Here is a 25,083-nt window from a genome sequence, read left to right as displayed (position 1 = left end):
GGGGGAGAAACTAGCTAGCCATTTCTCAGATGACTTTCAAAGCCTTTCCACAGAATAGTTTGAAAACCACTGTCCTAGATAAAGTTTGGCAGTGCCCTTTCCTCAGCTCTGCTGGCTGTTGAGGTAGCATCTACATTAGGTAAGTTGGATCGCTTCTCGGCCTTTTGGCTAAGATCAAGTGTACATCAGGTAAGTGGGATCAGAAAGCAAGGCAGTGATTGATTACTGTGGTCATCTGAAGAGTGGAGGCACATTTCCATGCTCTAATACATGCCCTGGGCTGCCTGGAAGAGAGAACACAGGCTATGTGATAGGCTTGAGGGAGGGGATCATGAAGAGTGCATCAGGCAGGGGTATAGAGGACTGGAGGGATGCAGGTGGATCAGAGGACAAATATTCAAATATTTTCTCCTTGTGGAAAGTGATGGAGAGGCCAAGGTTGAGTGGGAATAGAAGAGAATTAAGAGAAGAATCCTTCAGAGTGCGTGAATGAAGCCTGCCAGGACACCATCATTAAATTCTGCTCACTAGCCTACCCTTAACATGGGTAGGGGTATCACAGATTTTGGACCCTGTCCTGTTCTGTGTGGGGCCCAGCATGGCTTCATTATGTGACATATATTGTGTACTCAGATGTTGCTTCATGCAGTGCTCTTCCCTTGTGGTGGAGTCCAAAATATTGAGGCAGTATCATTGGCTGGAGCAGAGACAGTGCTTGGAAGCCAGAATGCCTGCATTTAAATCTTGGTTCTGCCACTTACAATTTGTTTGACTTAAGCAAGTTACTTATTTTCTGTTTCTGCATCTATAAATTTGGGACAATGCTTGTTTTATCCTCATAGCTTTGTTGTAAAGACAGAATGAGCTAATACATACAAAGCACTTAAAACAGTACCTAGCATACAGTGGTTATTCGAGAAATGTTAGCTTTATTATCATGGACATTTTCATCATCTTCAGAGATAGTTCATTCATAGCTTTAGACTTCTTAAACAAATTATAGATAGTCTCTTTCCATGTCTAAAGTACTTAGTCTCAAAACTTTTGCAATTTGATGGTGCATGCCTGTAGTCCCAGCACTTGGGAGGCTGGGACAGGAGAATTATGTGAGCCCAGGAGTTGAGACCAGCCTGAGAAAACTGCTTTTTTAATCAAACAAACAGACAACCCCCCAAACAAACAAAAAACCCTTGATTTGTCAAATTATGGGCAATACCGTATTTAAAAACAACAATAAAGGCTCATTTGTGAGTCACATCATAGTTTATTATAGATTGATCAGCAGAGGGAGGGTGTGATTCTGCTCCATAAAGTAATGCAGAAGTCCTGGCTCTTTGACCTGGGATCCATTATTGCCTAGGTCACAGTGGTGGTGAACCTATGGCACACCTGCTGCAGTAGGCTGTTTGTATCATTGAAAGCTCTAAAAGCCTTGCCATCACTGGAGCTTAGTGTTCTTCACTAGATCCACTCTGGAGGCAGTGAAGAGAGAAGGCTTAAAGGATCTCCCAAGGGTTACTCTTACACCATTTCTGACCATATTCCATTGACCAGAACTTAAGCCACATGGCTGACTTCAAAACACAGTATGTGCTGTGAAAAAGAAAAAGGATGCTCTTTGGAGAGCAATGGCTAGTCTTTGCCACATCTTTCAATATTTTATTATACTTAATTCAGATATTAATGTTAAAAACTATTATGAAAAACACTGAACAAATACAAACCTGGAGAAGAAACCATGATAAATCTCTATGACATATCATTAGGGCTTAGTTTTTATCTTGAGGCCAGTCTTGCTTGCTTCATCTATACTTCCATCCAATTTTCCACTTCCACCTATTTTACTTTGAAGCAAATCCAAGATACTGAATCATTAAATCTCTAACTATTTCAGCACAGTACATTAAAAAACTTAAGTGTCGGTGACACTATGTGTTAGAATATAGTAAGATACAATGTTTGTCCTTAAGGAGTTGTAGTTGAGTGGGGAAACTTTAAACCTTACTGTGAGGAGTCAAACTGACTTCCAGGATAGGCTCAAAAACAAACAAAATAAAACAAAACCTTGACACACTAAGGTGACAATAATTAATAACCTTGTCTTACCAGTGAGCTTCCTTAAGCACCTTCCTTGTTCCCTGAGCAGCTCCTGTGAGAGCCATTGTGGCTTAGGAGCTCTGTGGAGCATGAGCTGTCAGTAGAGAAGCCTGATAATGAAATGGCTGCTGAGAGAGACCCTTTCTGGTCCATTCAGCTCCTGGGGCTTCCACTAAGCAAGGGCCTCAGGCTTCAATTCTGTCTTTTCTTGGAGGTGGGAAGAGTAAGAGGCCTTTACGGGTTAAGAGGCAGAATCTTAATAAAAAAGAAAGTGCGTGTTGACAGCTTTGCTGGCTCTAAGCTCCCTCTAATCAGAGCTTAGGACACTTTAATGGGTCACTAACCTTGCCCCAGATGTTCTGTCACATGTCACCACCACAGCAAGTCAGAGAGAGTCAGGAATACAATACTGTCTGCATCTCCTGCCTCCTTCAGCTCTCTCCACTCTGAGAGAACCTGCCGGGTGAAATTCAAATGCAACCGGGTGGGCTTGAAAATTAGGTAAGTCAACATCAGGTAAAACTAAAGCTTTATATTAGAACGATGGATCTCATGTATATAATTCACATCAACTGCAGTTACAGAATTTTCACTCACATGAGTAGTGGGTTCTCTAAAACACATGTAGAGATGTTGCTTCTGCTCTGAGGTATATCTTGTTAAGACAACTAGAATCACACGTAGAGTTACTTCTGCATTTAGGGAATGATTAAGTAATAGCTTCAGTAGCCCTTATTACAATCTAGTACCTCAATGTAGTGCACAGCAGGCTGAGCTGGGCATGGACCCTTTGTCTGTACTCACCTTCTGATAGATGCAGGAAAGCAGAGGCCCAAAGGAGTGACAGCCTAAGCAGACTTCTTCTGAGTACAGGGGCAGTCTGCTACCCATCAACTTAGAATCTTTGCTTGTCCCACCCACTCATCTATTTCATTATAGATGCCAGGAGAGAATAAAAATACTAGTTCCAAAACGGTTGGAGAATGGAGTACGGGCAAGATGAATTGAAGACCATGGTTAACAAGAAGTTCATCCTCAGAGTGAGCCTGGATGAACAATTTCAAATAATCAAATACTCTAAGGATAAATGGACTCTGGTCATACAGTTTGGCCCTCCAGAATGGTAAGACTGACCAGAGGCTGGAAGAAGACTTCAGAATGAGGCAGTCCTGAATGCAAGTCTTGATTCACTCAACTGTTCATTAGCCATTTGCCTTGCAAATAATGTAACCCCAAAGTATCCCAGCCATGAACAGATTAAAGGAAATGTTGGCTGTAATGTTTTTATAATGATAAAATACAGCAATTTTGTAACTACTTAACATTTTATGATAGTTGAAATTACATGTGAAGAATATAATGACTCCAAGATTTCTTGAACATAGTACTTGTTATCTTTTTGCATAACATAGCTGGTACCCAATGTCTGATAGTAATCTGAGGTGACCGCATCACATTTACCTTTCTGGATCCTCACTGAATAATTCTAGTTAGTCAAATCACTGATAGAGATAAACTGAAATTTTCACCAAATCCCACAGAGATGCCCCAAGTCTCTAGTTTATTCCAGAATGTCAAATACATATATTATAATTTTTCTGTATGCCACCATGTGAAAAAGATTGGAAAACATGTAATTTCTGTGAATTTCATCTGAAAAATTAGAATAGTATTGAATATATGAAATAATATAGAATAAAACAGAATAATAATATCTCAGAGTATTTGAGGATGAAATAAGTTAAAATATGTAAATCACTTGAAGTAGTGTCTGGAACACAGAAATGAATGAGTAATAGCAACCATTTTTGCCAGAGATTTAGCTCAGTGGTGCGGCTGCTTGCCTTGCAAGTGCAAGGTCCCGAGGTGGATCCCCGGTACCATTTTTTTTTTCTTATGTGTAGGACAGAAATAACAATACTTACCTGATAGGGCTGATGTAAAGATTATACATGTTAACAAAGTCTTTGTAAATAGGGGGATGGAGGGGTTAAAGGGAGGGCAGGGGAAGGGGGAAAAAATCAGAACCAAGACAGATTACTTAAAGGTGCAAATTTCCAATGATGAATGTCATTATATTGTATATCTAAAATGTACCGATAAAATTAATTTAAAAAAGATTATACATGTTAAGTATGCCTCATATATAGCAGGAGATCACTAAGTGTGAGCCATTTGAATTAGTTCAAATGTGCATGACTCTTTTATTAGTTTCACTAGAAGCTACATTGATTCCGCTTCGGGACCTTGTATAATTCCAGAACTATAGAAACAGACTAATGAGTGGAAATTAATTTTGCAAATCAGATTTTACAAAGCAATTTTGTGTCTACCTTTTCAAAACATCTCCATTTTAAAGGTAAGAAAACTAAAGCCTATACAGCTTACGTGGCTTGCCAAGCTAGCAGTAGGCCAATTGCAGAATTGCAAGCAAGACTCAGGTTTATTGACTCAGAGTACAGTGATTTCTTCACCAGACCACACTGCTGAAGTAGAGCTCCTGTATATGGTTGTATGACAGAGTATAGACATTGTGGATTTGTATATAAGATACTAACTAATTTTCTGGCAGATTGCAGTATGTTTTGTTACAAAAATCAGTATATTAAAATATTTGTGTTAAGGAACACATTCATCCAATTTGTGCATACATCACTACCATACTTCAGTTTTTCTCTCATGATTCAAAAGTTTACTTACAAATTTAGGCACTGGGTATAGGTTGACAATTACTGATAAAAAATTTTTGATTATCTGAATGATCAATAATCTCTTGAAACAACATAAGCCTTGATGTTCTCATTCTTGGCCTTGTGACCCATCAGCACATGGTGGCTAAACTGTGAGGTACATTTGCAAATAATTTCCAATGTTTGTGGCCAATACTTACAAATATAATGAAATAGATCAGAAGGGACTTGTCATGGTAGATATTCATCCGTACCTGATTGCTTGAATAGAAAGGAGTCAGGTCTAATGCCAAGGGGGTTGTCATGTTATTACCCCCTCCCACACCTCCAAGAAAACCCTGATGCCTCAGGTCTCTTGGCCTCATTATCTACAAACCTCTCTTCTTTTAATTTAGCTGGAACAAAGCTGTGATTCTCTGAAAGAAAGCAGCTTTACTAGGAAGCAAATGTGGGAAAGAAAACAAACAAAATAATTTATAAATATAAACAAGTGGTTTTAAATAGCCTGTTAATTAGGTAAGGAATTTTTCTGTTGTAACAGGTCTAGAAAAAGACCTGGTCACTTGGTCACAGATAGGTCCTTGTTCCTCTTGCTACCAAATCAGGCTGTCCCGGATCCTTACCTAGATAACTTCCAGTTGGCACCACTTATGACCCTGTTAGGATTTCAAGACTCTACCATGACCGTTCTCAGAAATTTAGGGGTAGAAGAGAACTCAGAAGTTACCCACCCTCTTATCAGGCCAGTGCATGAGGTGCCACAGCACAGCTAGCTGTCCTTTAGAGCATACTAAGTAACTTCTGAGCTCTGGATGATCCAGCCAAGCAGGTACTTCCAAATAATTGGAACATCTGCAATAACCAAACTTAGAAGTATTAAGCACCTGTTGCCAATCCTTTCTAGAGACATAATCTTGAAGTTTTCTATCTAGTCTAGAGTTTATAAGCTAATGAGGCAGAGAACAAAAGTAGCCACAGCTATACTTGGTCCTTTTACTATTTTATAGATGTTAAAATTAAACTGCTGCACTTTAAAAATCTGAAGATTATGCATAAAAACTGGATTTTGTTTGTCTAGAAAAATAAAAATCTGCTTGTATTATGTCCTTAGGACAACAATCAGCTGAGGCTGAACAGTTGCTACCCCTTTAGATATGTGGAACCCAACCTGACAACCACTTTTGCAAATCTTGAATAAACTCAACCAATTAATTCCACAGATGAAGAAAATGAAGTTCTACAAAACCATTTGGCCCATCTACATTTAATGGCACATTCAAAATCAGAACACGATGTTCAGAATCCCATTTCAATGATCTTCAGAGACCTGTTGATTTTTCTTTAGAGAACCTGAGATTCAGGGACATTACCTTCTTGTAGGCAATATGATGAAGGGAAACAAAACTGAGAACTCGGTCTTCTGCCTTTGCTCATACCACCCTCCATTTCTCTTGCAGAGTCAGACATTTCTTGGGGCTGCAATCTACTAGGGAGTGTGACTAGTCAGGACCGCTAGGCCCCATCATTCCTCAGGCTGCTGACCACCCCCACAGCCTACAGTGTCTGTGCTCACCAGACAAAGTACTGCACATTCCCAGCCTCCACAGATGCTCCCATACCCAGCTGGGTTATGAACAAATATGTTGCATTTTTTTTGCTTAATGGCCTTTTCCTCCACCCACACAGGCAGTTAGGGAATAATAGCCTCCATAGGACACTGACGTGGGAGGAGAGGTTACGGAGAACAGTTAATGATGACAACAGTTATGGCAGGGGGTCATTAGGAGCTTGGAACTCTTCCTGGCTCTCTCCCAAAACATCAAATGGCCATGGTCAGTCTTTAATACCCTTTTTAAAATGTGTAAGCTCTGTTCAGAGTGACATAGTTTTATATAAAAGTGTGGCCCTAGCCACACTCTCGAGTATAGTGACACTGATTTATAAAAATCTTGGAATTCTTTAGCTTAAATAGATATGAATACATAGTACCTTGGTTCATTATAACTTAAGTCCACAAATATCCTACCTAAAAACTTCCCACAAAGCTATCTGATTCCCTTTATCTCTTTCAGATGCTAATGGAAAAATGATAATCTATAAAAGCAATTAGCATTATGAACTGTATGAGGAGTGGAATAGTACAAGGAAATCATTCACATGAGATCACTCTAAAGGTAGTAGAAATACAAAATAAGATGGTCTTAAGGCTAAAAAGAGAAAGCAGGTGGCAACTGAATTATTCAGCTTTGCCACCTCAAGTCCAGTTCAGTTGTCACCTGGCTGTCTGTTTCTGACTTGCATAGAGAACAAAAATGATGCACAAAGGGCAAATAATGTTAATGACAGTAAAACCAGAGAACTTTCTAAGGCCTGCCTCCGCCCCGACAAGGATCTTGGACTAGGTCTGCCATGTTTCCATGAGGGAGACCACTGTCAGGAACAAGTATAGAGGTATAGTCTTCTTTGTGTTCCCCTCAAGGCACTGCACTTAAAAATATCCCTAGACCTTATCTGGCATAAATTATAATGGGTGTGGGCTGGGGATTTAGCTCAGTGTTTCCGCCACCTGCCTTGCAAGTGGAAGGACCCGAGTTCAAACTCAGGTACCAAAAAAATATATATATATATAATATATATATATATATAAAATGGGTGTTATAATGAAGTTTCCCAAACTTAACCCCCACACCATACATCCATTCTGTATAGGTCTATTAATCCCACTGTAGTGTCCTGGGAGCTCAAATGAAATATCCCACTGTTGGCTGTGGCCAAAGGAGACCTGTGCACTTCCCCTCAAGTAGGAGAGGTTTATTTTCAGTGAACTTGCAGTAAGGCAGAGGAGAATCTTCAAGACACTATTTAGATCGCAATGTTTCTCCTCCTTACTGAATAAATAATGATTGTTTTTGCTTAAAACTAAATGATGACAATAATCATTCCAGGAAGTGTTTTTTAAAATGTGCATTTTCTCTTTTAAACTTCAACTCCCCCAGAAGCTGGGGCTATTCATTTTCTCAACTTTATTAAGAGGGAATCTGGTAGTACTGGCTCTACGCAGCAGGAAAAACTAAAGGTCAAAGAGGGAAGCAATTAGTCTCTTATTCATTTGGGACACAATGAAACCCAGGATTAAGACTGGGAGTCCATTTACAACAGGCTTGAACACAATCAGTATTCTAGTTAGTGCTATATCAGGCAAGAGTGGAAAGCCAGGACAGCCTTGATCAGGCCTTGGTGGACTGCTTGTCATTAATACTTACATTCCATTTTTTGCAGAGTGTGTGTGTGTGGGGTGTTGTGCAGATCCAACCCAGGGGCACTCTACCACTGAGCTACATTCCCAGCCCTCTTTATTTTGAAACAGGGCCTCACTAGATCTCCCAGGCTGAGCTTGAACTTGCAATTCTACTGCTTTAGTCTCCTGAGTGGCTGGGATTACAGGAGTACACTGTGACACACAGCAATATATCCAGGATCCTGTTGCCCATATTCAGTGAGTCCAGGCTAATAATCCAGTTCTTAATAAGGTTTTTTCAGAAGTGAGTCATCTAACTAGGAAAAGATCCAAGTCCTCTTAATTTAATCCTAATAGCAGGGCTTTTAAGTACTAAGTTTTTGTGGAGGAAAGTACACCAAAGGTGAGCAAATAGCAGCTTTCTCAAAATGACAGAAGGAGTAACCATGACATACATGATGATCTGCAAAATAGTGGCTCTAAAAGTTTCTGAGAAATATACGGTCAGCAGTATTCCTTAGTCATTCACATCTGCACACTTAACAGTTTTGTTCTTCACCTTTTTGCCTGCTTGAGGCTTACTGGCTTAGCTATTAAGGCCAGTCTAAACAGGGGCTATCACAGAAATAAGTCTGCCCTACTTCTCCCGCATTCTCTCATTGTTAAGTCTCACCCTGAGAGCTTCATTTCCTGTATGACGGAGTAAGCCGCCTATGAACCAACCTAACAGGTAACAACTATACACTTTCAAAAACCCAAAAAACTGCCTAAAGGTACTGAAGACTGAACAAAACCCAGGCAAATTTTGGAGAGAAGCTGAAACTTGGAAAAAGAGACTAGCACAAGGTGAGTTTCCCATCTTTATGTCTTTTCAGGCTGATAGAAAGATGCAGTCTTTCTGGCTGAAGAATTAGAGAACACCACAGAAACAGCAACTACAGATGATGGAAAGTAAGAGTGGAAATCAAAGGAGAGCCAAAGAAAAGTAAGTAGTCTTAAATTCTTTGTATAATCTCTACCCAAATCTTGGGTTCACTCCTTGAACAGTTTCCAGCTAAATATAGAACTGAATTGAGATTTGAGTTACTGCCTAAGAGAGTTTATAAGTTGAGTCCAATAAAGTTAAATGCCAACTAACATAAATTAAGAAATCAGCATTCTTCAGAGGAATATAACAGAATCTACAACACATTTACAATGTTCAGGACTTGATCTAAAATTACTCAACATATGAGGGGCCAAACCAAACCAAAACAAAACTGATAAATTCTATAAAAAAAAAAAACAGTGAAGGCTAATTTTGAGATTATACTGATGTTGGCTTTATCAGAAAAGGATTTTAAAGTAGTTACTACAGCCATATTCAATGAAGGAAAACATGCTTGTAGTGAATAAAAAGAGGCAATCTCAGAAAAGAAATAGAATTAATGGAAAGTCAAGCACTACGATAAAATATCGAAAATTAAGTCTTTGCCTCCATTTCAGAAACAGTTCTTCATTTATTTCCTTCATATTTCTTTTCTTTGGTCCTTTTGCTTATGGAACTGGGTCAACTTAGAACTGAAAAGAGACTGATTTATCTTTAGCTCTCTACAAAGGCACAAATCAGATCTACAAATCAGATCCACAGTTACTGATATTCTGATGACAAAAGAGATAAACAGCAGAGTAACTCATATTCAGAAGTACCTCTTCTTAGTTGGAGATTCTGTTCAATGTTTTTTTTTCCTTTGGTGGTACTGGGGATTAAAGCCAGAGTCTTGCACATGGAAGGAAAACACTCTACCACTGAGCTACATCCTCAGCCCTTTTCAGAATTTTACTGTGAGACAGGGTCTAAGTTGCTTAGACTGAAATTGAATTTGCAGTCCTCCTGCCTTGTCTCTTGGGTAGCTAGGATTACACGCTTGCACTACCACACCTACCTTTTCCAGTGGTTTTTATTTGTTCCAAAACTAAATGGCAAATTGCTTTACTTGACAGTGTAGGTGGTTACTTTTGCTCTTTGGGAAGGTGTGACTTGAGAGGTGAAAAGAATTTTGGGATGTTTGAAATATTTTATATACAGATATTTTCACTTAGGTTAGTGAGTTTTCCTTTCTGAGATCCCTGATATTTAATATCAGGCCTAATATTGGCTCCTACATGGACAGAGTTTTTCCTTTAGAACACAGAACATATGCTATGAAATATTCATGCAAAGAATCTGTAGGAGACACACTACCCACAAACAGGGACTGTTCTTATGAGGAGAAAAGTGATGTTTAGAGAGAGGGTATCTAACTTTTATCTTCTCAAGTGATTTCAACATGGAATTACTAAAAGAAAATATTAGACCAGATAATCTCAAGTCTGTTTTGGGTCTCATTCTGGTTGCTTTTTCCTTTGTTCACAAAATTCTACATACTATGAAATACACAATTCACAAAGTCAACTTCCCAACTCCAAAGATTCTTGGGATTATCAAAAACAGATGATGACAGGAAAGGGCACAAATTGACTCCTGTGTACAATGACAGAACCCTCACAGGCACAAAAAGTGACAACAGCCATAATAAGAAAGATTCCTGAACAAACCTGGTTAGTTTTTAAAATGGACCTAACAGTTTCTCCAGGAGCAATGAGTATGATTATTTCATTCAAATAAAACAAACTAACAATGTCTAAAAAGAATGCAAGCTCCCAAAGAATATTCTTAGTAACTGTGTTATATCTAACAACTAAAATCAGTTTTCAGTATTAAAATAGACCAATGTCTCTTCCAGTAAAGGCCTGATTAATCACTCAATAGAAGAAACTAAAAAAAGAAGCTGAAAAACTATAAAACTCCTCTATTTATCAGAGTCCTACTATAAATATGACCACCACATTATCCAGTGATATAAACTTCTAGAAACCTTACAAAATTCCTTTTTAAAATTTATTTTTTGTTATCAAAGAGAATGTCCAGAAACATTGAGTACTAAAGAATTTGTTCATGGCATTGTTTTACAAAAGTTCCTAGTGGAGAGTGAATTATTTTATTTTCTAATGTATCCTTCACTTATTAATGATGAGGTGGATGAACTGATGCAATTACTTAAAAAAAAATCCAGACAATCCTATAAAGGAAAAAAAATTCGTTCTCATTTTGAATCTGTTGATTGGAGTGAATTCAGTGGTCACAACACCACCACTGGCTAAGAATCAACTTCCCCACAGCAGGGAACTGGTTTGGGTCTTCTCAATAAGTCATATAGATCTCTCAGATATAGGCACCATGTTTGAAGTCTCACGCAAAATGTCTGTGTCACTTAAATTACACAATGTGGCAGTGTTTGGTTCATGGGGACATAATATTTAAAGGGCAAAGTAGAAAACAATCTGCTTGCATGTTATGTGTGAGTACATCACTGTACTGTGCATGGGTTTGAGGGCACTGAAGCCCTTGTTAAAAGAGTAACTCCACCAAGAAAGTATCTGTCAGTTCCCAGTTGCTCACTGTTAGGTCAGGGCCTTCTTCATCTATGTTGACTGAAGTGGTTCAAACTGAGTTTGGCTGTCCATCTCTTACACCTGAGTTTTATTTCTCAGCCTCAGGGTATGTGGGGTACTTCACGGTTTCTATTTTCTCTCGGACTTTGTAGGAGGGATATAAACCTGTTCTTCCCAGTTTTTTGTTGACTCCTTTAGAATAGCCATCCCAATGATTTCCAGCAACACCAATGATATCTCCAGGTTCCATGGGGATTTCCTCTTCAGTTCGAGGTTGGTGAGGATAAATAGCAATCTGGTTGTGGGCATTTTGGCCCCCAAAATAGTAGATGTCATCTAAAGAATGAAAGTTTGCAGAGGCATCAGGATGCAGGGTTTGCATGATTTCATAAGCAACTCGACAGACCTTGGGAGAAAGTGAAAAGAAGTTTGTTAGTATAATATATAAGTCACTCCTTCATAGCAATCTGAAAGCCTTGGCCAAAGACTGGCTCTAGGACTGAGAGGGCTGAGAAGTAGTGGCTTCTGGTTGTAAGCTTTCAACCCACTTGCTGTCTTACAATAGTATAAGTTATTCTTAATCTTTGTGCTTATATGTATGAAAAACATACACACCCAAAAGATTATTACAGTTAAGGTGAGGGGACTATATATTGTGAGAAGTAATTGAAAATATACAATCAATCGGTTGGAAAAACTGGATTTCAACCTGCCAAAGATTAAAACTAGACCCATACCTATCACCATGCACTAAACTAAGATCAAAGTGGATTAAAGATCTAAATATTAAGACAGAAACACTAAATTTGCTGGAAGATAAGATCCCAGTTATTGATTCTTTGTGCCATTTCCTGTGCTACTGAGGTTTTGTTCATAAAGTCTTTTCCTATGACAATGTCATCAAGAGTTCTACCTAACTTATCTTCCAAAACAAAACTGAAAAGCACTTAAACATTTTTCCATATAACTTAAAAAAGCATCTCAGGCACCAACAAGACACCAGAGGATATGATTTGTTTCAGAAAGATCCCCAAAACCAACACTGAACAAATAGTGGTCTGGAAAAAAAACTCCAGTTAGCAGACTCCACATAAGACAAGTTTTGTTTTGGTTGAGTTCTACTGTATTTGAATATTATTGTAGTTTTTTCCCCCCTTGCATTGTTCTTTGAATGGTTTTAATTTCTGTATGTGTGTGTGTGTTTGACAATAGTTATTTTATAAAAGTTTTTAAAATGTAATCAATCAATTAATTTCAGCAAACTTTTATTAGGAGCTATACAGTCATCCAGCCTGGGCACTGTGACACCAAACTGAGTCTGTGCGTTGAAGAAATTAAGGTTTAGGATTAAGACTGCAAATATTTAATATAAATGCTATTACTCTTTCCTTCATCCACCGTGAATCACTTTTTCTTTTTCGCTAATTTAGTACTTGGTTTAAGAACCTTTCTTGACAGAGATTTATGTAATTATTGACAATCAACTTGCCTTGGCAACTAAGAAAACAGTCACCATTTCTGCCCTAAAGAGTTTTAAGTGTGTGGTGTGAACAGTAGCACAGCCGGACTGACATAAACTGGGCTAGTCTCTGGTGAGATGCGTCTATCTGATTAGTGCAAGTTTAGGGCTACTTAAAAGATTCCTCTGTCCAAAGTTTATCTTCCTTGCTCACTGAATGACAACTGAAATTCCATAAACTGAGCTTCATTCTTTCAGCTTAATCCTTTGTGATAAAGTTAAAGTGTAGCTATTTCTACAAAGAAATAACATTTTAAGGAATTAAAAAAGATTCAGTATAAGGTAAATGGGCTTCAGAAATGAGTTTCAGAATCTTTTCTGAGAACAGGTGAAGACAGATGAGAAAACTGTCATTTTGCATAGAAAAATTTTCCTTAATACATCCTGAACCAAAAACACAACTCAGTTTAAAATTTCCTGAATCTTTAGTTGTGGTCATCTCAGTTAATGAAAAACTGAATGTAAATGATGGTGGGTTTTTTTTCTTTCTGGTACTTCAGAAACTAAGATGGTGGCAGGTGGTGGTGGTATCTAAAACCTTATGAGGAATCTGGATTGAGATTTAACACTCATACATGCAATTTTTGCAACATCAAGCCTTCCATTTTTCTTCTTAGCATGGACTTTCATTGTTCTTATATTGTCTACGATCATGAAGGGTCACCAGATCATTTCTTTCTCATTGTTGCCATTTACTATAAAATTCTTCAAAGGTTAATATACAGAAGACAGAAAGTTTACATAAGACAACTTAAGGACTGTTGAGGCACTAAGAAGATATGAAACTTGTACCACTTTCTAATCATCTGCTAGAGCATGAGGCTATCATCAAGAAAACTTCAGAGTCAGTTGTTTGTTTCATTCTGGGGTGAGATTTGGTTCACAAGATTTTATCTTTTGTCAATCTTCTGGATGTATGGCTTTAGTCTTCTCCTACTTTATAGCATGCTTGTGGCATATATAACAAAGTCTGAAGATTAATTTCCCTAAACTCAACACGTGTATGAGATGTGATTGAAAATTAAAGTAAAAGATGCATCACCATTAATCACCCTCAAAATATTCCCCTTTTACTTTGAACATACACCTCATCATTCTTGCCACTTTCTGAAGCAGTTCTGAAAGTCCTCTTTTGTGAATATAGTATCTTGAGTTGTGCTGTTGTGGCTGCCTTGATATCCTAAATAGATTAAAAAATGTTCGGTGTTTACCTTTCATGGTCATTTGACTTTGAGGAAAAGTCAGTAGTCACAAGGTTCCAGATTAGTCTGTGAGGTGGATGAGGACACATCGTAGTGTTTTTAGGGTAAGGGTTAAGGTTAGGGCATATAAAAGTAGGTAATATGTTTAATATATTGCTAAGTACTATTCTTGTTGGTTTACTTGTAATAACTCTTTAGTCATCACACACAAAAAAACTATACAGTAGGTACTATTGTTATCACTGTCTTTAAAAGTGAAAAAACTAAAACAAAACACCGTAAGTGAGAGACAGGCTATGGAATTCGTTCAAGGTCTCCCAGTCACTCTGTGGTCACTCCTCTTCTCTGCCAGTGAAGTCGATGGCTTTGATCCTGTGATAGGGTCCTCATACCCTATTTCTGAGACATTTTAAAAATGATTCTAATATGGATATATGGCAAGATATAATTCTCTATAATCCAACAACCAATTTCATTCTCGTTGTAAAAATAATAAACTGTATTAAATATCTCTTTCTTAAAATTATTTGCAAAAATATTGAGGTGCAAGTTAAGTCCAGAGATTAGCCATTGAGTGTACAGTCACTTCACAGCTGTGACTGTTACAGCTGTTCCTCATCAAATAAGGCAGTGATGGCAAACCTTTTAGAGCTTTCAATGATACAAACAGCCCACTGCAGCACACATGCCCTAGGTTCGCCACCACTGAAATAAGACATGATATATGGAGGTAGTCACATTTGACAAACTGCCACTCAATACATAAATACAAGGCATTTTTACTATAAAGCTTTTATTCTGAACACTAACATTAAATATTTTAGGTATTCAAGTTTATATTGGGGTATAAAATATTGCTTTGGTTCAAATGAGCAGAAATTATTTTGAATGAACTATGACTAGCGAGGGTTTTTGGGAATAATATAGTACATGAACATGAAATCTCGTTCCCTAGGGTACAAAAAGTCTTTGTGAGCACCAAGATTTCTTCATATGAAATGCTCCCCTGAACCCAAGATCATAACACATTGAGATTGATATTATGCATAAAAACAGCAAAGAAGTCCGATCTTCTGCTCGAGCCTGGACAAAATTCTACCATTATAAAATGATAGAGGTCCTGATTTCTGAGTCAGAATTAGAGTTATTAGGACCAAAAATTCTAAAGTAGAAATTTAAAGGAAAAAAGCAGCTGAGTGTGCTGGTGCATGTCTGTATTCCCAGCTACTTAGGAGGCCGAGGCAGGAAGACTGCAAGTTTAAGGATAGCCTAGGCAACTTCTTAAGACCTTGCTATATATCTTGACGTGACCTATGTCATATACATATTTATTTAATTTTAGAGCTTTACGACTAGAACAGTGGTTCTCAACTAAGGTAATTTTGTCTCCAGGAGACATCTGGTCATGTCTAGAGACATTTTTAGTCATTACAACATGAGTTGGGGATGCTATTGGCCAAAGATGCTACAATGTACACTGTACATGGCACACTGTAAAGATGCTACATTGTACATCCTACAACGCACAGTACAGCTCCACATAACAAAGAATTATCTGGCCCCAAATACCGACAGTGCCTAGATTGAGAAAGCCTGGACTGGAACAACCGATTTCAGACAGGCCTAAACTCTAGATATACAGGGAAGATGGTATATGTGGGAAAGTGACTCAGTTCATTTGTTCTAACAGTAAGTTTCAGGTATGTGTGAGGTTCTAACTGACTACACAGACCTGTTGATCATGTAGGTACATAGTTAAGATTCTCAGAAATAGCTGGGAGGGACCAGGTACATCATATATACCCCTGACCACCCGATCACCACTGCCAGGAAAAAGGAAAAGAAGCTTCTCAAAGATAGGATCCTTACCCCAGTTAGTGGAAAACAGCAACAGTGGATCCCTTCCTGGGAACTTGAAGACAAGGAAGATTTCTGTTCTGATTAGCATTGCTGTTACATGACTCCTGTTTTATATAGCTGTCTTTGAGTATTAAGTTGTATTTTTATTCCCTACAGAAGAAACCTACAGCCTTTGCCTGGATATCTTTCTGAAAATCTTATCAGCATCCCATTATGACAATATACTTTCTCATGTAATAAAAAAACTGTCCATTTCTTTTTCTCTCTGAAACATATTCTCATGGAAATGATGTGGCTTTTCTTTTTCATGTTTTCTATGCTTTCCTCTCAGCATTGAAACCTATATTTCTCACACCAATTTTTATTTTTGATAATTATTCTCTAGTTGTTTCATGTATGTATTCTGATTCTGAATGAAGGGCAGAACTATATCTTCAATTTCCCCTCTGCCCTAGCATAACTCTGAGTACAAATAGCAGCTGTTTAAATGAACTAACCAACAATATGTGCATAAATGAGAAAGGAGAATAAAACTGACAATAAATGTTATATGGATACTCCACAGGTCACATAACGCTGATTGAACCACTTATAAGCCACATCACCATCCTATAATCAATAACTATACGCAACAATTAAACTTAAAGAATGAATGTGATATTGTATTAAATTTAACATACAGTTTCTTGCTTACAAATGTAATACAGAACTTGAAAATGAATTACACTTACTCTTTCTTCTTTTCTATAAGGCAATCAAGTGAGGAAAAATGCTTGGCATTTAAGTCTCTTAGTGTACTGATGTGTTGAAATGGATGGATTCTGGTTACATATTGACTATATGCAAAATCTAAGTGTGCTTAATTACTCAATTTCTGCTAAATGCTGTGAACAAGTTAAGTACATCGAACAACTCCACCAACTGGCCTTAATGAAGATGTACTCAAAAATGGCCTGCAAACAGCTAAGTATTCAAAGTGCTCAAATAGTTATGGAATCTCTTCATTCTTTCATAAAAGGTATCATTACTAACTATAAGGAAAATAGTACCTAAGCCATGATAACTAACACTAAAGACATCCAGACACATGAATAATATTTTTTATAATGCCAATATGACCAAAAAGTACTGATCATTTAAATGTCCTCTACTGCTACTTACCTGGGATGAAAAAGTACACACGAGGAAGTCTGCCTGGGACAGAAAATGTATATCCAAGATCACACCCCGAAGGGAATTTTCTGTGTACCGATTGTGCAGTCCAGCCGACCAAGAGATAGAGTTATCACTAATAAATTCATAATTGGGGTACCTGAGGAAAAAATAAATTTACACATGGTCACTGCAGTCACAGTATCTTATTGGGAAATTTGTTGTTTTGATCAAGAGTTCCTCTATAACAGTGAGAAGCGATTCAGTTATGGGAATCAGTAATGCACTATAGCTTCTGAGGCATCTTTGAACGTACCGTGGGCAGAAACCATTCTGGAATGTCCTGTGTATTAAATATTATTGGTATAACATATAAAACACACATCAAAACATCCTTTATCAATTCATGAAAGAGTTAAAACTTAAGACTCCTTATTATGTTTGTAATGAATGCCCTTCTAAGAGTTTATTCAAGCTGTTTTCATATTTGATTACTGAACTCTTGCTTTAGAACACATCATGACAAAATGTCATTTAAATTTTTAATTTATAATTTGTGATAATTCAGATTTTAGATGAACTCTGTAAATATCTTCACTGATATTACAAATTAATGATGCAAAGGAATTAAGAGATGAATATTTTTAAAATGTGTGAGAACCAACAGTCTACTTGCATTCTTTCTGAAGAATCATCTGCTCTTAACCAGTAACAATAATGGAAGGCCATTCTCATGAATTTATGAACCAAATTCCTTGCAGGTGCCCACCAAGTAATATGTTGGTAGTCTTATTTGAGATAGGATATATGTTTAAAAATATTAAAATGGATCGTCTTTAAGAAGTACCACCTGTTCAAATGATTCTCCTCTGAATCAGCTGTTTAGCATCTCAGTACACGAGGTACATCTTCAGTGTGAAGTGGTAAACCTTGGGCAGTTACATACAAAGGGGATAAAAACTTTATGTGCTTTATATAATTTCATAAGAATTAATATATAGTGACATAAAGTGCTTAAGTGAGTATTTGAGGGAGTAAATGCTCAGCATTAGCTGTGATTATTAAAGTGTTCACCCAAATATCCACCCAATTCTTACTTCTTGAGATCTCTGCTCAATATCACTTCATCAATGAGTAGTCTGACATTTCCTATCCCTTTCACCTGCCTAATGTTTCTCAATGGTTCCTACTGTCATCTGACATGTATTTAATGCCTGCATCTACTGCTCACCTCCATCATCCCTGATTGGAATATAAGCTCTACGAAGGGAGACATTTCACCTGCTCTATTCACTGCATTATTCTCAACAACTAGAACATAATCTGTAATATAACAGATCATTAGTATTTCCTATAAGAATAATAGTTCTTGGGGCCAGGGATTTAGCTCAGTGGTTTCGCCACTTGCTGCGCAAGCGCCAAGGACCTGAGTTCAATCCCCGGTACAAAAAAAAAAAAAAAAAAAAAGAATAGTTCTTATTTAGAAATCCTGAAATATGAGGAGTCAGTTTACATGTCTGTCTTCCAAACAATATTCTCCAAAGGTGAGAACCCTGCCTTATTTTTGTTTGCATCACAATACCTACCGTTCCACACACTGCTATGTGAAAAATACATCAACAACTAAGTGCTAGCTTTCTCTGGGATTTTATCCCAATCCTCTAACAGTTGCTTCAGACTTCTCTTCATTTCATGACCACCAAGGAGCTTTCCTTTATTGCCTCTCTAATAATGACTGTTAAAGCCAAGTCTCTGAGAACTGCTTCAGACTGATATTCAACGATCATATCTATTGGGCTTTATTATCTTTGACATTTTGCCCTCCTTAGTCAGAATTTGGGAGATGAAAAAAATGTCACATTTGTTTAAAAAATAATATACCCAGAAATATTTTAAATATGATCCCTATATAGCTGTGAACCCAGACATGGGGCATAAACATTATTATATGTATGAAAATGCTACAGGGTAGAAGAGAAGGGAAACTGATGAAACCAGTTAGTTTTATCCTTGAATAAAGGCTTTGTCAGCATGGTTTGGGTGCTCAGTGAAACAAAGAAAAGAGTGATCCATTTACTGAGAAATGAGACTAACATTAATGGCCTTCCTAAAAGTTCCTTCTCTAAAGCCAAACCAAAAAGGTACTGAGGTTTTACAGGCTTGTCTTTGTACATAGAAGATGGCATCATGAAGGCTCCCAAGAGTGAATAACAAAACAAAAACAAAGTGAATAGTGGGAGGTTTCCCACCTCCAACCAGAGCATGGAACTTTCTGTACGAATATGTGTCTTAAAAAACAAAAATATAAAAACAAATATGCTCCTTGTCTCTTGCCCTCAAGTATGTTGACATAGGAATTCTGCCTTGAGGTTTCAGAGATTGATAGTGATAAAAATATTTTTCCATTTTATAAAAATTTATTTTTATATCACCCACAAAGAACTAGCTTGCAGTTTTAAACTAATAGTAAAATTTTTATTTCTGAAATCTCTCTCCAGAATGAAGAAGATACTGTTTCTGATATATGACTCCTCCAAGACACTTCTTTAAATATGCTATAATTATTTTATATATGTAGTATATAAATTATATAAATATATTTATATATGTATTTTAAATATTCTCTGCTATAAGAAGCTATATATTATCTTTTATTTGCCTTTGTATTCCCAGTCCCCTTCACATGTTATAGGCATTCAAAACAAAACGGTGAATAAATATACCACTCCCTGCTGATTCTTCATTTAGAGCATAACCAAACAATTTATTAAAACTTTTAAATACTTTTTCTTGCCTTTACTCATTTTAATGTACCCTACTTTAGGAAGAGCTCAGCCAGCACTTCTGATAATGAATAAAATAAATAAGTAAATATTTCATATGGGAAATTTTTTAAAAACTTGTTTTTCTTCCTGTTTCACCTCTCCCCTAATCTCCACAATCTTAGAAAACAATATTGGGCAGACAATTTTAATAGTTCTGTGATTTGAATATTGTTAATTTAAATATTGTGAATTGGCTGTCACATTAACAATGGCTGCTATAGTCACTGAAATGGGGATGCTAACTAAGATGCTGTGGATGAACTCAATGAACCTAGAGAAATCAGTGTGCATTTTCACATAGAATCCATATGTAGTGTATAAAGCTAATCTCGACTCCTTCAAAGGATAAATTACCCCAAAAATGGCTTTTCCTCTTACTTGTGTGAGGTCTATGCATCATTTAAGTTTAATTCTTTATCTCTGCCCTCTCTTGAAGCAGAAAAATCTTACCTTGGACATATCTGTTACTAGGGTAATTCATGTTTTTGGTCTCCTACAACAATGGCAGGGGTTTTATGATTTGCTTAGTTATCAAAACCAATTGTGAGAGGTCAAAATCAGGGTCCAGAGTGGAAAAATATGTAAGTAAAGGACTGAAGGAAAGTCCATTTAAATTCCTGAGAATATTTTCAAAATGACTTGGAAAATTAAAATGGAAAGATTTCCAGAGAGGAAAAATTATGCATAAAATGTTACTACTATGTTCATAACAGACTATGAAGAAAACCACTGCCTAGATTATCACAGGGAGAGAAATTATAGCTTCTGACTACAAAGAAGAAATTCAAGTTTTACTATTCCTACAGTCCAAGTAGATCACTGCCAACATACTACAAAGGTTGGTTGGTAGAAAAATGTCATGCTGGCCAGGAATGGTGGTTCATACCTATAATCCCAGCTACTAGGGGGCTAAGGTAGAAGGATCACAAGTCCGAGGCTAGCCTGGGAATCTTAGTGAGACCCTGTCTCAAAATTAAAAAAAAAAAAAAATGGTAAAGGGATATCACTCAGTGGTAAAGTGCTCCTCGGTTTGATCCCCAGTGTTGAGAGGAGGGGCCTGCAGGGGAGCCGTGATGTGGTATTGGATCAAAGCTGTAACATATTTACTACCTTTAAATACTTCAAAGTCTAGAAATCTAGTTAAAGGAAATAATGTAGATAATTTTAGGCCATACTCTGCACCATTATTTATAAGAGTAAAAATTGGGTTAGCGTAACTGTCCAAAAATAGGAGAATGCTTAGTCAAGTAAGCAATGGTAGATATATACAGTGAATATACAGTCATTTAAAAAGATGTTTCTACTTCATCTCTTAGGATACACTAAGACTGAAAGGGAAAAGATGGAAAAAGATCTCCATGTAAATGAAAACCAAAGCAAAGCAGCAGAATCTATATTCGTATCAGATACTTTAAATCAAAAACCATAGATAATTATATAGTAATAAAGGAGCTGATTCTCAACAATTGTAAATATATATGCAAAAATATGCACCCAACATTAGCATCTAAGCACACAAAGTACATACAGTATTAACAGATCAGAAGAAGAGGTACCTGCAACACAAAAGTACCAGGAAACCTTAGTACCCCATTGGCAACATTGGAAAGATTTAGACAGAAAAATCAATAAGGAAACATTTATAATATCTTCCATCCAAAAGAAAAAGAATACACATTCTTTTCAAGTGCACATAGAACAGTCTATAGAACAGATCATACGTTCATCCACAAAACAAGTCTTAATAAAGTTCAGAAGACTGAAACTATATTTTAGTATTTTTTTTCTGGTCACAATGGCATGAAATTATAGACTGTTAACAGGAGGAATACTGGAAAAAAACTCACAAATATGTGAAAATCAAACATAGTCCTGAACAACCAATAGACCAAGAATAAATTTTAAATTACCTTTAAACAAACGAACACAGGAACATGACATAACAAGACTTAGAAGCACAGCAAAAGCAGTTCTGAGAGGGAAGTTTATAGTAATGAGCACATCAAAAAAGGAAGATCACAAATAAATTATCTAATGCTATACTTCTAGTTCAAAGAACTAGAAAAAGAACAAACTAAGTCCAAACTTCAGAAGAAAGGAAATAACAATGATCAGAGTAAAAATAGAATAGATTAGAAAAACAATTAAAAAGATTATAGAAGGTAAGAGTTGATTTTTTAAAAAAAGATAAAACCAATAAATATTTAGCTAGACTAAGAAAGAAAAAGAGATGATTCAAACAAAATCAGAAATCAGAAATGAAAATCATAAATATTGGATTACAGCTGATACTACTGAAATACAAAGGATTATCAAGACTACCCCGAATGCATATACAGTAACAAATTGGATAAGGTAAAGAAATACTACAGATGAATTTTTACAAACAATGCAACCTGTCACAACTGAATTAGGAAGAAATATAAAATCTGAATGGAATAATAAAAATAAGGAGACTGAATCAGTAGTAAAAAGTCTCCTGCCACAGAAAAGTCCATAGCCTGATGGTGTCACTGCTGAATTCTACCAAACAGCTAAAGAACTAATACCAACCCACCTCAAACTCTTTGTAAAAGCTGAAGAGGAAGAGATACTTACTTCCAAGTTCATTTTACAAGGCCAGCATTACCCTGATACCAAAGCCAAACAAGGACATTACAAGAAAAAATTATAGGCCAATATCCTTGATGAAAAGATGCAAAAATCCTTCACGAAATATTAGAAATCAAATTCAAAAGCACATCACAAAGTTCATGCACTATGAGCAAATGAGATTTATCTTAGTGATGCAAGGGTGGTTCAACACATATAAATCAATAAATGTGAAATCTCTTATCACAGAAAGAACAACAAAAACCATGGTGAATCTCTACAGATGCAGAAAAAGCATATGACAAAATTCAAGATCTGTTAAAGATAAAAACTCTCAAAAACAGGTACAGAAGTAATATCTCAACACAATAAAGGCTGTACATGGTGAGCCCACAGAGCAGAACGTCCACTCATCTGTTCAACACAGTACTAGGTAAGAAAAAGGAAAAGCATCCATATATGAAGGGAGTAGGGGAAATTACTTGCCAATGACATGATCTTTTATACAGAAAGCCCTGAAGACTCCATCAAAAAACTGTCAGAACTGATATAACAAAATAAAGCTGTAGGTTACAAAACCAACATATGAAAATCAGTAGCATTTCTGTACACTAAAAGTATCTGAAAAAGAAATTAACAATCCCATTTACAATAGCATCAAACAGAACAAAATAAAATATCTAGGAGCAAACTCAATGAAGGAAGTAGAAGCTCTGTACAATGAAAACTATAAAACACTGATTAAAGAAACTGAAGACACAGATGGAAAGACAGCCTGTGTTCAAGTACTGGAAGAATTAATATTGTTAAAACTACCTAAAGTAATCTATAGACTCAATGCAATTCCTATCAAAATTCCAATGTCAGTTTTCACAGAAAGAAGAAAAAACTCCTGAAATTTGTATGGAACCACAAAACATCCTAAATAATCAAAGCGATTTAGAAAAAAGAAAAACCTGAAGCTACTGTAATTAAAACAGCCTTGTGGCATAACAACAGACATAATAACCAATGAAACAGGATAGAATTCCTCCCACAACAAAACCAAGAATTCATGGTCTTTTGGTTTTCCCTACAGGTGTCACAAACACAAAGTAAGGACAGACAGTCTTCCTAATAAATTGTGATGGGAAAACTGAATACCCACCTGCAGATGAATTAAATTAAAATACTTCTGTACAGCAAAGAAAACAAATAACAAGGTGAAGAGACAACTAGAGAATGGGAAAAAATTTGCAAACAATACATGTGGATGAATGGCTACCCACCCCCCACACAAATAAGGAACTCAAAACACTCCACAGCAGGAAAACAAATAATCTTATTCAAAAAAAGGGGCAAAGAATCTGAACAAATATTTTTCAAAAGAAAAGGCCTGAATGCTAACAAATATATTTTTAAAGTGTTTAATACTTCTAATCATCAGGAAAATGCAAAATAAATAAATAAATAAACCCTAATGAGATACTCCCTCATACCAGTTAGAAAAGGTGTTATCAGAAAGACAAAAGATAGGTGTTGCTGAGGATGTGGAGCAAAGGGAACCCTTGTGAGGATGCAATTAGTACAGCCATTTTGGAGTATAGTATACAGTTTACAGTTTATAGTATACAGTATACAGTCAAAAATGCAAAAACAGAATTCTCATACAAGTCAGCAATCCCATTTCTGGATATATATATCCAAAAACATTGAACTGTATATATCAGTGTGGATATCAGGAATTGTATATATCAGTAAATCAGAAATATCTGTACTTCCATATTCATTTCAGCAGTATTCCCAGTAGCCAAGATACGGAAGCAACTGAAATGTCCATCAGTGGAAGACTATATAAAGAAAATGTGACATATATATATAATGGAAGACCATATAGCATCAAAAAGAAGGAAACTGTTATTTGTGACAACGTGGATGAAACTGGAGGACATTATGCTAAATGAAATAAGCCAGGCACAAAAGAAAAATACTGTGTAATCTTGCTTATATATGGAATCTAAAAAGTCAACCTCATCGAGTAGAGTGGGGTTACCAAAAAAGCTGGAGTGGGTGAAGCAGGGAAAGGGGGAAGAAGTGGAAAAGGAAATATGTTTAGAGTTCAAAGTCTCAGATTGAAAGACTACATTTTAGTGATCTATGGCACTGTATAGTAACCACAGTTAATAATGTATGTTATATCTCAAAATTTCTAAAATAATAGATTTTTTAAATTAAATTCTTTTATTGGTACATTGTAGGTATACAACACAATTACATTTCTGATTGGGAACTTGTACCTTTACGTGATGCATCTTGGTTCTTATTTTTTCCCCATTCCTAGCCCTCCCTTCACCCCCTCCACCCTTCTCTATTTACAAAGACTTTGTTTCCGTTTTTTCCATTTCTCATCATTTTTCCTTTCCATTCTTTCCTTTCCCCTGCCCCTCCCACTACC

General features: G+C 36.6%; 1 protein-coding gene across 10 annotated transcripts in view; it reads right to left on the bottom strand.

The window, feature by feature from the left end:
* Nucleotides 1–1,993: 1,993 nt before the first annotated feature.
* Nucleotides 1,994–25,083, bottom strand: part of Fut8 (fucosyltransferase 8) — a 368,007-nt gene continuing 344,917 nt past the window's right edge. For all 10 annotated transcript variants that reach the window (XM_087195286.1, XM_087195288.1, XM_004837380.4 and 7 more), the window contains 2 exons: nucleotides 17,242–17,392; nucleotides 1,994–11,905 (listed from right to left, as the gene is read on the bottom strand). In XM_087195286.1, the coding sequence (XP_087051412.1) occupies nucleotides 11,588–11,905; nucleotides 17,242–17,392 (469 nt within the window). In that variant the 3' untranslated portion in view covers nucleotides 1,994–11,587. The remainder of the gene's footprint in view (nucleotides 11,906–17,241; nucleotides 17,393–25,083) is intronic.

This window comes from Heterocephalus glaber, unplaced genomic scaffold, assembly GCF_053883595.1.
Source record: "Heterocephalus glaber isolate CG9 unplaced genomic scaffold, H.glaber_assembly_v1.0 deba00001608, whole genome shotgun sequence".
Classification (NCBI taxonomy): domain Eukaryota; kingdom Metazoa; phylum Chordata; class Mammalia; order Rodentia; family Bathyergidae; genus Heterocephalus; species Heterocephalus glaber.
The sequence above is the reverse complement of the archived record's forward strand: the minus strand, read 5'-3'. Positions and strand labels throughout refer to the sequence as shown.